Below are 15,177 nucleotides of genomic sequence, written 5' to 3'. Positions count from 1 at the left end.
CTCAGCTCGGGCTTACCGCCAGGGAGGTTAAGCCATGGCCTTCATGGACTGATGTGCACATGTCCAGATATATAATGGTAGCACTGTGCCTAGTTTTATAACACACGTTTATACTAGTGGTTTTCTGCATTGCTTAACCTTACCCCAGCCATACCTCTGAAACCTGTATAGATGGGAGTTTTGACCTGCCTTCTGCTGGGTGCTTTGTCACTTTTTTTTTTAATCCCCCCCCCCCTCCCCCCTTATTGTTGACACCAGTAATCTATAGAAGCCACCTCTCATTCCTTAGCTCTTTTGATGTATGTGTCTGAATATGTTGGTTTGTGATGTATTGGATTTGTAATGATCTGTGTTGTTAAATGCAGCCATAACTGGAGAGTCAGGAAATGTACGCGGTCACCAGTGTGTCACACTTCTTACTGCACGTTTTCTTGTAGTGTGCTGTATTTGGACTTGATACTTGATGTCTGTACACTTTTTTTGTTTAGATAGACGCTGAGGAAATAAAAGAGAACTTTTCCAGTTTTGGCTCAATTAAAGACGTAAAAATAATAGCTGATCGGTCTGGAGTATCCAAAGGGTAAGTAGTGCTGAAACTGTCCTTTCCACGGTTAGATATGCCAAATGCCTTTCACTCTGGAAACCGTTTGTGCAGTGTCCAGGTGCTGCTGTCTTCATTGAGCAGTCCGGGGGGATGACAGAACATCTTTCAGAATGCAGAAGAATGCTTTAAAGGGGCACTGTAGTGACACATAGTACAATGCAGTCAATCATTCAGGATACCCACTTCTATGGCACTTCTCCTGCTTCTACTTCTATTGCTGTATATTGAATGTAGCCCCACCCTCCTAGTATAATGTTCTTTCTCCAGAGCACTCTAGACCAGGTATATTTTGTACTGGCTTCAGAACTCTCAGTAATGACATTCCGCAGTGCTGCACCTGACAGGACCAAAGAGGTCACCACCTGCGATAAATTTAAGAATATAAATTAGGGGAAAGATTTTTACAATGGGCAAATACTGACTAAACTTATAAATATTGTAAAAAATAAAATCAATTTTGTTCATTAAATTATCATGTGATAATTATCACGTGATCACGTAAGATCTTCTTTAAGCTTCATGGGCCAAATGCAATTGTAGAACTCGCCAGCAGTAAATCCTGGTGATTTATAAAACCCGCATGTTACTATCGCCCGATGCATTTGCAGTTTTCTCCTGGTAGGTTGGGGGTAAAAAAAAATCATTTGGATGATATAAAGCAGTTAAAAAAGCAGTCTTTCACCTGCATCTGGCCTTTTTGAAAGGGGGGGGGGGGGGAATGATGGGTAAAACACTCCCTCCAAAGCGTTTATTAACCCCTTGTCCCCTAGGAAGGCTGATACTGCCAGGATTGCTGAGCTGACACTCCCCATGCTCAGCCATGCTAAGATCCAGTTTCCATTAGTGCTGCCTGATGCCATCATTGCATCCGAGCTGAGACTGATGCAAGCCAATAGAGCAGTTTCCATGCGATGCATGCTGCAGATTCTCCCAGCACGCATCAGATTCCCGTAGGCAATTAGATGGCTGTGTCGGGACTTCCGGAAGTAAACTAGCTTCCATAGGTCTCACTTCTGGTTCCTTTTTAAGTCCTCCTGGTTGGCTGGTTTTTTCACAGTTGCAGTGCTCCTCTTTATAGAATGTAGCTGTGCCCCTCAATTATTTTCCTGATCTCCACGATGCTGCTTTTTACATTTCAACACCACTTTCAATATATAAAGCGCACTTCATTGGCCTCAATTCACTAAAGGCAGTTCAATAAAATCACGTAGTCCAGTAAAATACTGCATTCGGTTTTTTTCCCCCAAATTCACTAAAGATTTTCTGCCAGAAGTAGAAGTTTGGTAACTTGCCAAACAAACATGCTTCAACTCACTAAGCCCTGCTCTGTAAGGCCTAGTGCACACCAGAGCAGTTCGGCTGCGTTTTGCGATCCGCTTGCGGCTGCGGATACGCTTGGGTAATGTATCTCAATGGGCTGGTGCACACCAGAGCGGGAGGAGTTTTGCAGAAACGCATACTCCCTGGGTGAGGCATTTTTTGAATTGCGGAGGAGTTTCTTCCTCAATGTTAAGTATTGGAAAAACACAAACTGCTCTGAAAAACGGCAGTTCAGAGCGGTTTTGCAGGCGTTTTTGTTACAGAAGCTGTTCAGTAACAGATTTACTGTAACAATATATGAAAGCTACTACACCAAAACCGCTACACAAAACCGCAAAACGCTAGCTGAAATGCTACAGAAATAGAAGCGTTTCAAAATCTGCTAGCATTTTGCGGATCTGCTAGCGGTTTTTGGTGTGCACCAGGCTTTTGTCTCACTTACCAGCTGTGAAGCAGGATAGCGGTGAGGCAGGGAGCTGTGTGTATGAGGCCTGGTGCACACCAAGCGTTTTTGGTAACGTTTTCAAAAAACGATGCCGCTAGTGAAAAGGCTTGGCTAATGTATCTCAATGGGACGGAGCACACCAGCGGTTTGAGGTTTTTAGCAAACCGCAAACGTGGCTCCTGCAGCATTTTTGCGGTTTACAGATGCGTTTCTCCCTCTAAAGTATAGGAAAAGATTAAACCGCTCGGAAAAACGCTAGATCAGAGCAGTTTTCCAGGCGTTTTTGTTACAGAAGCTATTCAGTAACAGCTTTACTGTAACATTTTATGAAATCTGCTACACAAAAACGCTCCCAAAAATGCTAGACCTGTTTAGAAAACCTCTCTAAACATGCCTAGAATCGCTCTGAAAATCTGCTTCAAAAACCTCTAGCATTTTGCAGATCTGCTAGAGGTTTTTGGTGTGCACTGGGCCTGAGCCGGGGTTTTCTGTCTAGTGCATCCCTTTAGATGTGCTACAGCCACCAGAGGGATCTCTTCTCTAACAGTGTACAGATTTTCACATCTAAAGGCATGCAGAGAAGACTCATAAAGTCTCCTTTTCCCCTGCTCTTCTACAGTGAAGTCCCACCTTCCCACCCTTATCAGGATGAGACGGGGCTGTCTCTCCCTATTGGCTTCATGGCTCTCACTATTGGCTGTTTGTCAATGTTACTGCATGGAGAAAGCAAGTTATCAGCTGGTTAGAGCTGGGAAAATACTAAACACTTTTGCTTCATTTACCGAATGCTTTAATCTTTGTGAATTGCAATTTCTTGAGGTATTTACTATACAAGTTGGTAATTTACCTCACTAGTCCGTAATTCTAATTTTCTGTGGGGTAATAGGTTTCATTTATTGGAATTTGTGAAGATGAACAGTAAAATCAGTTTTCAGCATTACCGAATGCGGTAATTCTTTGAACTGAGGCCATAGTGTTTTGATCTCTATATTCACTACAGAAAACTTAGAGACTCTAACAAAATTTTCAGCCTTATTTCTTCTATCCTATAAGTTCCTATACCTGTTCAAATGTGGTCTGGCTTACTGCAGCCTTTTCTAGTTGCACAGTGGCTGTGTTATCTCTGTTATATAATCTAATCTTCTCTCTTCTGTCAGCTCTGTGGGGCTCAGGCAGGAATGTGCTGTGCTGTTGTTGACAGAAGCTATACACACCCTCTCCACAGCCTATCACAAGCTGGTAACAACAACCATGTCTTTTGTTTGTAAATACTTTCTAAGGGCTGGTGCACACCGAGCGGCTTGCTTGGTCAATGTATCTCAATGGGGTGGTGCACACCAGAGCAGGAGGCGTTTTGCAGAAACGAAAAATGCCGGGGTGAGGCATTTTTTGGATTGCGGGTGCGTTTCTGCCTCAATGTTAAGTATAGGAAAAACGCAAACCGCTCTGAAAAACTCCTGTTGAGAGCGGTTTTGCCGGCGTTTTTGTTACAGAAGCTGTTCAGTAACAGCTTTACTGTAACAATATATGAAATCTATACTGAAATCCGCTGCAGCAATCCGCAAAACACTAGCAAAACGCCATAGAAAAAGAACAAAAAGCGTTTCAAAATCTGCTAGCATTTTGCGGATCTGCTAGCGGGTTTTGGTGTGCACCAGGCCTAAAACTGGCAATTACAAGCCAGGATTGCAGCAGGGAGTGGCTGAAACAGCACAGAGGAGCCCAGGAGAACATAATTAATAGAATGGTATGCTTTTTATTGTAAGAATTTTAGAGTACAGATTCTCTTTAAAGAGACACTGAAGCGAAAAAAAGTATATGATCTAATGAATTGGTTGTGTACTATGAATAATTACTAGAAGATTAGCAGCAAAGAAAATATTCTCATATTTTTATTTTCAGGTGTATTGTGTTTTTTCTAACATTGCATCATTCTCTAATATGTGCAGATTACACAACACTCAGCATTCAAAATGATTCTTTCAGAGCAGTCTGTGAACTAATGACCTCTCCTCTGCCAGAGGAAAAGTAAATAGTTAACTAACAGTTGAGATAATAAAAGTCAGAAAACAGCCCTCTCCACAAGTCGTAGAGATAATGGCTTTTTTGTATAATAACAACTGGAGTTTCTTAGTGTCACAGGAGCCCTCAGTGGTCAGACCGCAAATGGCCTTCCAAACGGTGCCAGCGCACGGATCGTGCGAACTTTGGTCGCAGTCAATGCTCAGGAACCGTTGGGAATTGGCCGCAGACCAACCAGAAGGGAGCCTGTGAGGTACGGTAATTACAACTTACACACGATTCCAGGGTATAACTGCCACCACCACTGATATGGGCCAGTGGACCTGACTGATCCTGCGAATAAAACGGTTAAAACACGCTATATTCTGTCTAGCCAACAACGAACAATAGTAGCGTCTCTTCAGAGACCTGGGATCAGTTCTGTGTGTGCTGAATAATAGGGTAGCTAGAACTGACGATAGCGTCGGTTTATTGAAAGCAATATAAATAATTAATATATACAGACAATTATTAAAATCAACAATTATTAAAACCGTAATAGCCAGTATGAAAAATAAAAGAAGGGAGAAAAAATACTTAGTTCCTGGAAAGATGTCCTTTAGTGGGAAAACTTATAGAGTTCCTTTTGTTCAGTTCAGCAAAGTTTAAAATCCAAGCAATATGGAAGATGTCCTTTGTTCAGTTTCAGCAAAGATGGCCGATCAAGATGGCCGCTAGCCATGTGTCCTTTGTTTCAGCTAGACAAGATGGCCGCCAACCATGTGTCCTGAGGCTGGCAATGTGCTCTCAGGAAGGTGGAATTTGGAGGACTGAAGCCCGCCTGCTGGCCCTGTACTTTTGATGAAGCTGGTTTGGGGGTGTGGCAATGCCGGCCCCCTCTGAGTTACCAACAAATGACAGTTCATTCCCTCTGAGAGATTTTAGGGCTAAACTTATGAAATGCTGTAACTCCTGAACCATACACGTTATATTTAGGGGGGTAAGAGATTCATACTTGTCGGAAAATACAGATTAATATGACATCAGACATGGCTAAGCCAGCGGGTCAGGCTCCTGAGAAGATTCATATCTCAATAACCGGACGAGCTATCCCAATGAATTTCATATCAGCACGATGGCCAGATTTTACCGAACAAGACAATATGAATTTTATAGCTGTGCGACATACGGTTTTCGTATACCGACAGGAAATCCTATCACCCATGCTTTCTTATGGCTGGCTAAGTGGCTCCGGCCAGTCTGTGAAAGAAGCAGGTTTTGAATAGCCCCCTGCTGGGATTAGCTTCCTGAGCACAAGGGTTTGTTCCTGCTCATTAGCATATCAAAAGAGCCATCCTGCAGTTAAGCAGGGCTCCTACACAATCAATCCCGATTCTAGTGATCTGAAGCGCAATCGATGCAGAGAATCGAGTGCGATCGCTTTTTCTTCACGGGCGGTTCCAGGACGCGTCTGCGGCCCCGCAACCGTCCGTGACAAAGAGACTCTGAAGCGAGAATAAATCTTGCTTCAGAGCTCAGTTAGCAGGGGCATGTGTGCCCCTGCTAAAACGCCGCTATCGCGCGGCTAAACGGTGGTCCCTTCACCCCAAACCCACCCCTGCAAAACTTGGTCGTAGATTTAGTCGTGATTTATTTCTTCCTGGAGCCAGGGCTAACGGCTGCAGCCCTACCTCCAGTCGCGTCTATCAGCGGCGCATCGCCGCCTCTCCCCCGCCCCTCTCAGTGAAGGAAGACAGAGGGGCGGGGGAGAGGCGGAGATACGAGCTGACAGGCGCGCGTGGGGCAGGGCTGCGGCGGTTAGCCCTGCCCCAATGCGGAAGCGCTCCCCGGCTGTACGGAGTTAATTTGGGGGTGAAGGGACCCCCGTTAAGCCGCGGGATAGCGGCGTTTTAGCAGGGGCACACATGCCCCTGCTAACTATGAGGTCTGAAGCGAGCTTTATTCTCTCTTCAGACTCTCTTTAACTCTTCCTGTACTGGAAACAATTAGACTGATGTATCTGATCTTAAAGAGTAACTGTCAGGCTGCAGAAGCTAATTTAAACCTCTATTCTCCTGTGTTAAACAGTTTAGAAGGAAGCCATAAAGCAATTAGTGAAGATAAAAATCTCAGTTACCTTTGATGTGTGCTTATCAGAAATGCTGTTATAGAACCATAAGGACGCAAGCCGCATACTAAACTGCAAAGCGTTCTGGGGCCCTCCCCTCGGCTGCTAATGAGACGTTACAGGAGCTTCTAATCAGTCCAGCGCGTAGCACTGATAAATATCCGGGCAGAGTACACTGCAGGAGTCAGCTATTGTTCCTAGCCACATGGCTCATTAATATTCACTGCACACTGTGTTGTTCAAGTAGGAGCTTATCTGTGATCAGGAAGCAGGCAGGACATGACCACACATTTGACAGAAAAACATGGAGCCTGCCATGAGCTGTCAGGAGCATCTATCTCTGCATATACTATATACAAATTCTGTGAAATCCAAACGTGGACAGTGAAATGCATATGTAATGTAAGTACAGCCAATCTTTAGCTACTGATATGTTTATTTTCTCTGAGACCTTATACCTAACAGCTCCTCTTTAATGTTTTATTAGCTGTACTACACATACAAATCATAATATCATAGTTTTTTTTTCCGCTTCAGGCTGGTTTCACAGTGGGACGTTACAGGCGCACGTTAGAGCAGCCTGTAACGCAGCCCACCGCACAGTACTGAAAATTCAATGGGGCTGTTCACAGTGCGGACGTTGCGTTACATTGTAACGCTGCGTCACAAGACAACGTACTGCATGCAGTACTTTGGACGCGGCTGAGCCGCGTTAGACTGCTTGCACATGCTCAGTAATGTTGGGGAGGAGCGGAGAGCGGCACATGGCTAATTAATATGCACTGCACGTTATGACGTGCAGTGTTTACTTCCTGGAGCAGCCGCTCTGTGCGGCGATTGGCCGGCGGAACCACGTGATGCCGCATGCGCACAAGAGTGCGCATCACGGCATCACTGACGCCAGAGTGAGCTGCACAACGCGACTCACTCTGACGTCCAGATCCAGCACCACCAGGTGTTGAGTTAGGGGGACGTTATGCGACCTTAACGCCCCCTCTAACGCAACGTCCTGGTATGAAATTAGCCTTAGTGTCTCTTTAAGATAGCTTTTCTTACCGCGTTTCCCCGAAAATGAGACCCTGTCTTATATATATTTTTCCCTAAAAAATATGTGCTAGGGCTTATTTTCGGGGGTGGTCTTATATTTTGTGGGGGTAGCCAGATCCCCTTTAGTGTATATAATCAAATTATCCACGTCAGACCCTTCCCCAACCGTATATAGTCAGATTTCCCATGTAAATAGATTCCCACTGTAAATAATGTAGGTCCGCACAGCTAGGAACGTGCTGCACTCTGCCTAGCCAGAGCTGCGGCGAGGGAGGTCCTGGGAGCTTGGGGCTGGAGGAAGCCCCCGGTAAGTAGCGTTTATTTTAGTAAACTTTGCCTGACAACTCCTTTAAGGAGGCCAGGAGCAAGTGCAGGGGAGGTAAAGCGAGCGATCGTGTGGGGCTGTTGCGGCTGCACATCTAACACTAGGGCTTATTTTAGGGGTAGGTCTTATAGTTTGAGAATACTCAAAATATAAGGTAGGTCTTATTTTCAGGGGATGTCTTAAATTCGGGGAAACCCGGTACCACTTCAATTTTTGCTTCTCTATCAGTTATGACTATTTAAGTAATTCACTGCTGTGGTGTAGCCATGGAATTTTTCTGTCACATTTTGCCACTTGTCATTAGTTGTTTGGGTACTTAAAAAAAAAAAAAATTACAGAAGCACTAACTAATTTGTTTCATTATTCTTATATATTTTCAGTTATGGATTTGTGTCTTTCTATGATGATATTGACGTTGAGAAGATTGTCAATGTAAGTTTCATTATGTGTGTGTGTGTGTGTATGTATATTATATTCTATTTTCTATTTTTAATATTTCTGTGCTTTAATCAATAGTGGATATATTTTAATCTTTTATTAAGCTTTTCTCCCATCGTCCTCCAGGACGGCTGCTGCTGAGACATTGTTGTCTCATCTCTCAACTGGAAACACCTGAAATAAATTGCAAAGTTAATTGAGCCTGAGCCCATAAAGGGACTCCTCCCTCCAAGCTTCCCCAGTTTTTGTTTGTTTCCCATTCTCAGCTGGACACCTGCTTAGGTAGCAGTTTATTATTTTGCTTCGTATGGGTTTATGCCTGGGGCGCCCGTATGATAAGGCAGAGTAGGGTGCCTAAACAGTGGTTGGGGCTGGTGACTGGGAAGGTTTCAGCCTGGCAGGAGATAGTAAGGGCGAGGGGTTACCTGGTCTCCTGTGACTCAGACGAGGACGTCTGAACAGCTGCTGTTGGCCGCCCTTCATGCGGCGTTTGTTCCATGTCGGGGCCGGGAGCGCAGTAGCCGGCGGCAAAGTCTCGCGTGAATGGGACTTCCGCCGGTGACTTATTTCCGCTTCCGGCCGTTCGGAGGACAGGCGGGGTGGCGTCCTCATCCAGGAAGTACGGCTGTAAGCCGCGCTGGGGCACACATGGAACGCCGCTCCCGCTTGCACTATGGAGCAGTCGCAGTCCTCCAGTACGGCGGCGGATGATACCCTGGGGGCCATTCCGGATATCACGGCTACAGGTCCGCGGGTATGTAAAGAGGAAATATTGGTATATATTTAAAACACAGTGTACAGATAGCAGGTTGAAGGAACTTTGTTTTCTCTGTCTTTGTGTTTCCCTACAGAAAGCAACTGCAAAGCTCAAACTCAGGTGTAGAGTGTGCAATGCTAGGCTTCAAGATGGGGCAGCTAGAAATATATGTAAAGATTGTCACACAGCATCTAAACAGCCTCCTGCTCCGACAGGAGAAGGCTCTCAGACTGCTCAGGCTTTGCCGCAATTAATGCAGACGGTTAAAGATGAAATATCTAATACATTTACTGCCTTTAGGTCAGCTTTTTCTGTAAATCAGGATTCCAGCCAGGGCCTAATGCAGGAATCTCGTTCTGCTGCATCTACTTTAAACCCCCCTTTCAGTAGATCAACAGATTAATATACAGACGGTAGCCCAATCTTCAGTCCAGGATCTGTCAGGGCAACAATCATCGCTCTTTCAACCTTCCCTTCTGAATCAGATACCAGTTTCTTCTGAAAACTCAGAGGAAGAGGGTGAAGCTATAGACTCAGAAGTTTCTGAACACTCTAAAGCTGTTAAAAATTCTCGTTATTTATTCTCGGCAGAGGATACAGAAGAAATTTTAAAAGCCGTATATGATTCCGAACAGATTAAGCCTGAATTGCCAGTTACCTCTGTTAGAGACAATATTTATAAGGGGTTATTCATTCAAACGTCCAAGGTTTTTCCCATACATGATTCAATTAAGGAACTCATTAAATCACAGTGGAAGGATCCGGGAAGAAAGATTGTTTATTCCAAGATCCTTCAAAAGGAGGTTCCCCTTCAAAGTGGAAGAGGAATCTCCTTGGGCAAAATGTCCAAAATTGGATGCCGCATTGGCTCAGTACTCGAAGAATTCAGATTTATCTTTCGAAGACGCGGGATCCCTTAAGGATCCCATGGATAGAAAAGCGGAAGCTTTACTCAAACGTGCATGGGATGCGGTATCGTTTTCTTTTAAACCAGCGATTGCTTCTATTTGTTTAGCCAGAAATCTGGTTAGGTGGATAGAAGAAGGATTGCAAGGTCACTTAATTGCGGGAACCCCGCATGAGAAGATTCTGGAGAGCTTACCAGTTATTTCTAAGTCTATGGCGTTTCTGGCCGATGCCGCGTCAGAAAGTTTGAGGTCTTCAGCTAAGGCGGCAGCGCTCATAAATTCCTCCAGGCGAGCGGTTTGGCTGAACGCCTGGGAGGGAGATTCGATCTCAAAACACAATTTATGTTTTATGGAGTTCCATGGTGAGTTATTATTTGGGAAAGACCTTGACTCAGTGTTAGAGAGATCATCGGATAGGGGTAAGAAGTTTCCAGATAAAAGGAAAAGGACCCCCAAAAAACCATTTCCCAATAGGAAAAGCCCCTTTCGAGGTGAAACTTCAAGCAGGGGTACCTTTCAGTCCAGAAGATGAACATACAACGCAGGTAGAGGTAGGGGATCATTCCTATTTAACAAATCCCAAACCCCTGCGGCAAAATCAACGAAGTGACAATCAAGATGCGGTTGGGGGGAGGTTAAGGTATTTTCTTCCGGCTTGGGAGGAAATAACCAAAAGTCCTTACATCCTGAATTTGATTCAGTACGGCTACAGAATCGAATTCAGCTCTCATCCTCCTCCCAGCAGGTTAGTGACAGGGGTCCCAAGGGACCCACAGAAGTCACAAGCTCTAAGAGATTCAGTTATATCTCTTCTGCAAAAAATGTCATCAAAAGAGTTCCGTTACACGAGCATTTCCAGGGATTTTATTCGAGAGTTTTTCTGGTTCGCAAACCGTCGGGAAAATTTCAAATGATTCTAAACTAAAAATCCCTGAACCCTTACATAGTGGAGAAAAAATTTCGGATGGAGTGTGTTGCCTCTGTCAGAAGTGCCATGTATCCAGAAGCTTTCCTGGCGACGTTAGATTTAGAAGATGCATACCTTCATGTGCCAATTCACCCGTCGTGTCAGAAATTCCTCAGGTTTGCAATTCAGATCGGGGAATCGGTCTGCCATTATCAGTATCGGGCCCTCCCATTCGGTATTACTTCCGCACCAAGGATCTTCACAAAGATTCTAGCGGAGGTAATATCCTTCCTTCACCTCCACAATGTAAGGGTTCTGCCGTATCTGGACGACTTCCTGTTCCTGGCGGGCTCCAGAGAAACCTTAAAACAGCAGCTAAATTTTTCAATAAATGTGTTGGAAAATTTAGGCTGGATTGTAAGCGTAGAAAAGTCGCAGCTGGAACCGACCCAGAGGCTGGTGTTTCTGGGGCTGCTATGGGACACCACTACCCAGATGGTGTATCTTCCGGAGGGTGTTTCATAAGAGAGGAAAAGGTATCTCTGCGAGACATTGTCTCTTCTGGGTCACATGTCTTCAACCTTTCCAGCAGTAGAATGGGCTCAGGCCCATTCAAGGGACACTCAAATGTGGTTTTCTTTCAGTATGGGACAGGAGTCAGAAGAGTCTGGACAGGCAAGTTTTCTGCCCAGATCAGATTCAATTATCCCTACAGTGGTGGACTTGCCAGAGTCGTTTGTCTCTGGGACGTCAATGGTTCCAATCGTCACCAGCGAAGGTTTATACGGACGCCAGCTCATGGGGATGGGGAGCTCATTACTCAAAATTTCAGGTACAGGGCTCCTGGAATCAGGAGATGATAGCCAGCTCTTCGAATTTCAAAGAGCTGATGGCGGTGAAGTTGGGTCTTCTGCAGCTTCAATGTCACATCAGGGGCAAAGAAGTTCTGGTTTACTCAGACAACCTAGTAACAGTATCCTACCTCAAGAAGCAGGGGGGTACAAAAATAAGGAATTTACGAAATCTATCATTGAAGATAGTGGCTTGGGCAGAGACCAATCTAATATCTCTAACTGCGACTCACATCCAGGGAGAAAAAAAAAACAGATGGGCGGATTCTCTCAGCCGGGGAATGACGATAGAGGCAGAGTGGCAGCTCAATCATCAAGTTTTCCTACAGATTGTTCAGGAGTGGGGATGGCCAATAATAGATTTATTTGCCAGTCCTCAGAATGCAAAACTAAACGACTTCTGTTCTCTACACCCGGGGGTTCCAGAAAATCGATTAGATGCTTTGATGGTGGAATGGCCTGTGGGTCTCCTGTATGCCTTTCCCCCATTCAGGCTAATTCCCAGAGTCCTAAGGAAAATAGAGATATTTGGGCGACAGTCCAGATCTATTGATTCAGGAGGGACGGTTTCACCCCAACCCTCACTTATTGAACCTGACAGCCTGGATACTGAAGAAAGTATCTTAGGAAAGCTTGGGTTTTCAAAAAGGGTGGTTTCTATGTTGGTAAAATGTAGAAAGCCCTCGACGAGAAAAAAAAAAAAAAATATGAAAAGATTTGGAAAGCTTTTTTGTTATGGAGGAAAAAAAGTGGAGTCAGAACTAATGACTTAAAATTTATTTTGGAATTTTTTGCAAAGCGGGGTAGATATGGGATTGGCTGTTAGTTCCCTAAGGGTTCATATCTCCGCACTTTCTGTTTTCCTGGATAGACAGTTATCCAGGAATAAGTTTGTAAAGAATTTTCTTACCTCAGTAGCTAGAACTCAACCAGTTTCAGAGAAATTAGTTCCACCATAGGATTTGTCTATGGTGCTGGAGTTCCTAACCTCAGAAAGGTTTGAGCCATTATCTGAGATCCCTTTGAAATATCTGTCTCTGAAGGTAGCCTTTCTAGTGGCCATTACGTCTGCAAGAAGAGTTAGTGACATTCAGTCCCTATCCATTAAAGACCCTTACATGGTTGTACATCCTGATAGGATAGTGTTTAGACCAGACCCTGCTTACTTACCTAAAGTAGCGTCAGCCTTTCATAGATCACAAGAGATAATTTTGCCTTCCTTTTCCACAAATCCAACCAATGATAGGGAAAGGAAGTGGAGTACACTAGATGTCAGAAGGGCGCTCCTAGTTTATCTACAGCGAACAGCCGATTGGAGGAGATCTAGTCATTTACTGGTCTCTTATGCAGGGTCAAGTAAAGGCTTACAAGCATCAAAAAGCACCATATCTAGGTGGGTGAAGGAAGTGATCACGCTAGCTTACAAATCCACCAACACTACTATACCTTCTAGAGTAACAGCACACTCTACAAGATCTATGGCAACATCCCGGGCGGAAAGGTCTGGAGCAAGCCTAGAACAGATATGCAAGGCCGCAACCTGGTCATCATATACTACGTTTATCAGACACTATCGGGTGGAGCTGCTTTCGAGCCAGGACCAAAGCTTTGGACGAAAGGTTCTGCAGGCCATCATCCCTCCCTAATGTAAATTTCTCGCTGGTCTCAGCAGCAGCCGTCCTGGAGGACGATGGGAGAAAGTCCCAGCTGCTTACCGGTAGCCGTGTTTCGGCGAGTCCTCCAGGACGGCTGCCTGAGTTCCCAACCCTAAAATATGTATATAAGAATATGATGTCAAAAATAGGTGAATGGGTGCTCGGGTTTAAACTGGGGAAGCTTGGAGGGAGGAGTCCCTTTATGGGCTCAGGCTCAATTAACTTTGCAATTTATTTCAGGTGTTTCCAGTTGAGAGATGAGACAACAATGTCTCAGCAGCAGCCGTCCTGGAGGACTCGCCGAAACACGGCTACCGGTAAGCAGCTGGGACTTTCTTGTCTAATGCTGGGTACACACTGAGATTTTTGTGGCCGATTTACTGTCAGATCGATTATTTCCAACATGTTCGATTTCCGAGCATTTTCCGATCGATTTCCTATTAAAGTGAACGGAAATTGATTGGAAAGCAAATCGTACATGTTGGAAATAATCGATCTGACAGTAAATCGGCCAGAAAATCTCAGTGTGTACCCAGCATAAGCCTGGGACCATATAAGCTGTATTTTCATGTGTACCTGGTCTAAGGTAACATGAGATAACCATGGGTAGTTATAGCACCAAGCCTTTAAGTGGACCTGAACTCTTGCCCAGGACAAAAGGAAAACCTAGAGAAATGCACCCTGTGTATTTAGAGAGTTTAGCCTGTCTAATACCCCCTCATCTGTGACTAAACACCACTGTAATTTGATCCCTCAGCTGTGTAAGCTCAGGAATCTCCTCAGCCACAGCAGAGCAGCTAATTTGTAAAGCCGAATGAAGCCCAGCATTTCTTTGCTCTAAAAAAATGTACAGCATATTATATACTACCACCACTTTTTTTTTATTATTTTTTTTTTACTAGAACAGCATTCAATTAGTTAAACACGGCTTGAAAGTTCAGTGCAGAGAGAAAGCTGGACACATCTGAAGTGGAGATAATGTTATCTTGTGTTTGTCAAGAGAAATGTGACACATTCTGTGACTGTGCAGAAACTCCTGCCTTCAATTCAAGATAATTAAAACCAGTTATGAATAAAATGCAAAGGCAGCTCTCAAAGCAAAAAAAAAAAACTACTTTTGGGAACTTGTAATTTCTAAATGAATACTACTTATGCACAAATGCAAATATGCGCAGTTCTGCGCCTGCGCAGTGGAGCCCGGAGGACGTCCGATGATGTCAGAGCGCCGGCGTGGGACGCAGAAGTTCCGGGCCTTGGAGCGCAGAAGAGCCCGACCTGGCAGCCAGCCTGGCCAGGTCGGGTCGGCCACTGGAGACCCCCGGGAGCCTGCGGAGCGGTGGCGAGGGCACCTCCTGCCTGCCACGGGCTGGAGGAAGCCCCAGGTAAGTGGAAATTGATTTTTATTTTTTACCCACCCTCCCTGAACCTTCCCTTTAAAAGAACCAGATTTTACATCACACTGACGCTGACCATTGTGTACATTTCAGACTCGACTTGTTAACTCCGTAAATGTAAAAATAATACAACTCCAGGACAATTCTATGTAGTTAGCTTATTTTTCGGGCTATAAGACGCTCCAGTCTATAAGATGCATCTAGGTTTAGAGGACAAAAACCATGGGAAAAAAAGATATATACTAAACCTGGTATATGCATGATGCTGGGGCGTCTTATGGACCCCCCCCCCCTCCCAATTATGGCCCCTTGTGACTTCCTTGTATCTCTTGTCCTCTGTTCCCCTGTCCTTCTGTCCTCTGCCCCCCTTCTTCTATTCCCTGTGACCCCGTTGTCC

General features: G+C 44.8%; 1 protein-coding gene across 3 annotated transcripts in view; it reads left to right on the top strand.

The window, feature by feature from the left end:
- The window catches only part of DAZL (deleted in azoospermia like), a 79,557-nt gene that overhangs the window by 28,701 nt on the left and 35,679 nt on the right, over positions 1-15,177 (top strand). For all 3 annotated transcript variants that reach the window (XM_068236099.1, XM_068236098.1, XM_068236100.1), the window contains exons 3-4: positions 489-580; positions 8,251-8,302. In XM_068236099.1, the coding sequence (XP_068092200.1) occupies positions 489-580; positions 8,251-8,302 (144 nt within the window). The remainder of the gene's footprint in view (positions 1-488; positions 581-8,250; positions 8,303-15,177) is intronic.

This window comes from Hyperolius riggenbachi, chromosome 5 (genome assembly GCF_040937935.1).
Source record: "Hyperolius riggenbachi isolate aHypRig1 chromosome 5, aHypRig1.pri, whole genome shotgun sequence".
Lineage (NCBI taxonomy): Eukaryota > Metazoa > Chordata > Amphibia > Anura > Hyperoliidae > Hyperolius > Hyperolius riggenbachi.
The sequence above is the reverse complement of the archived record's forward strand: the minus strand, read 5'-3'. Positions and strand labels throughout refer to the sequence as shown.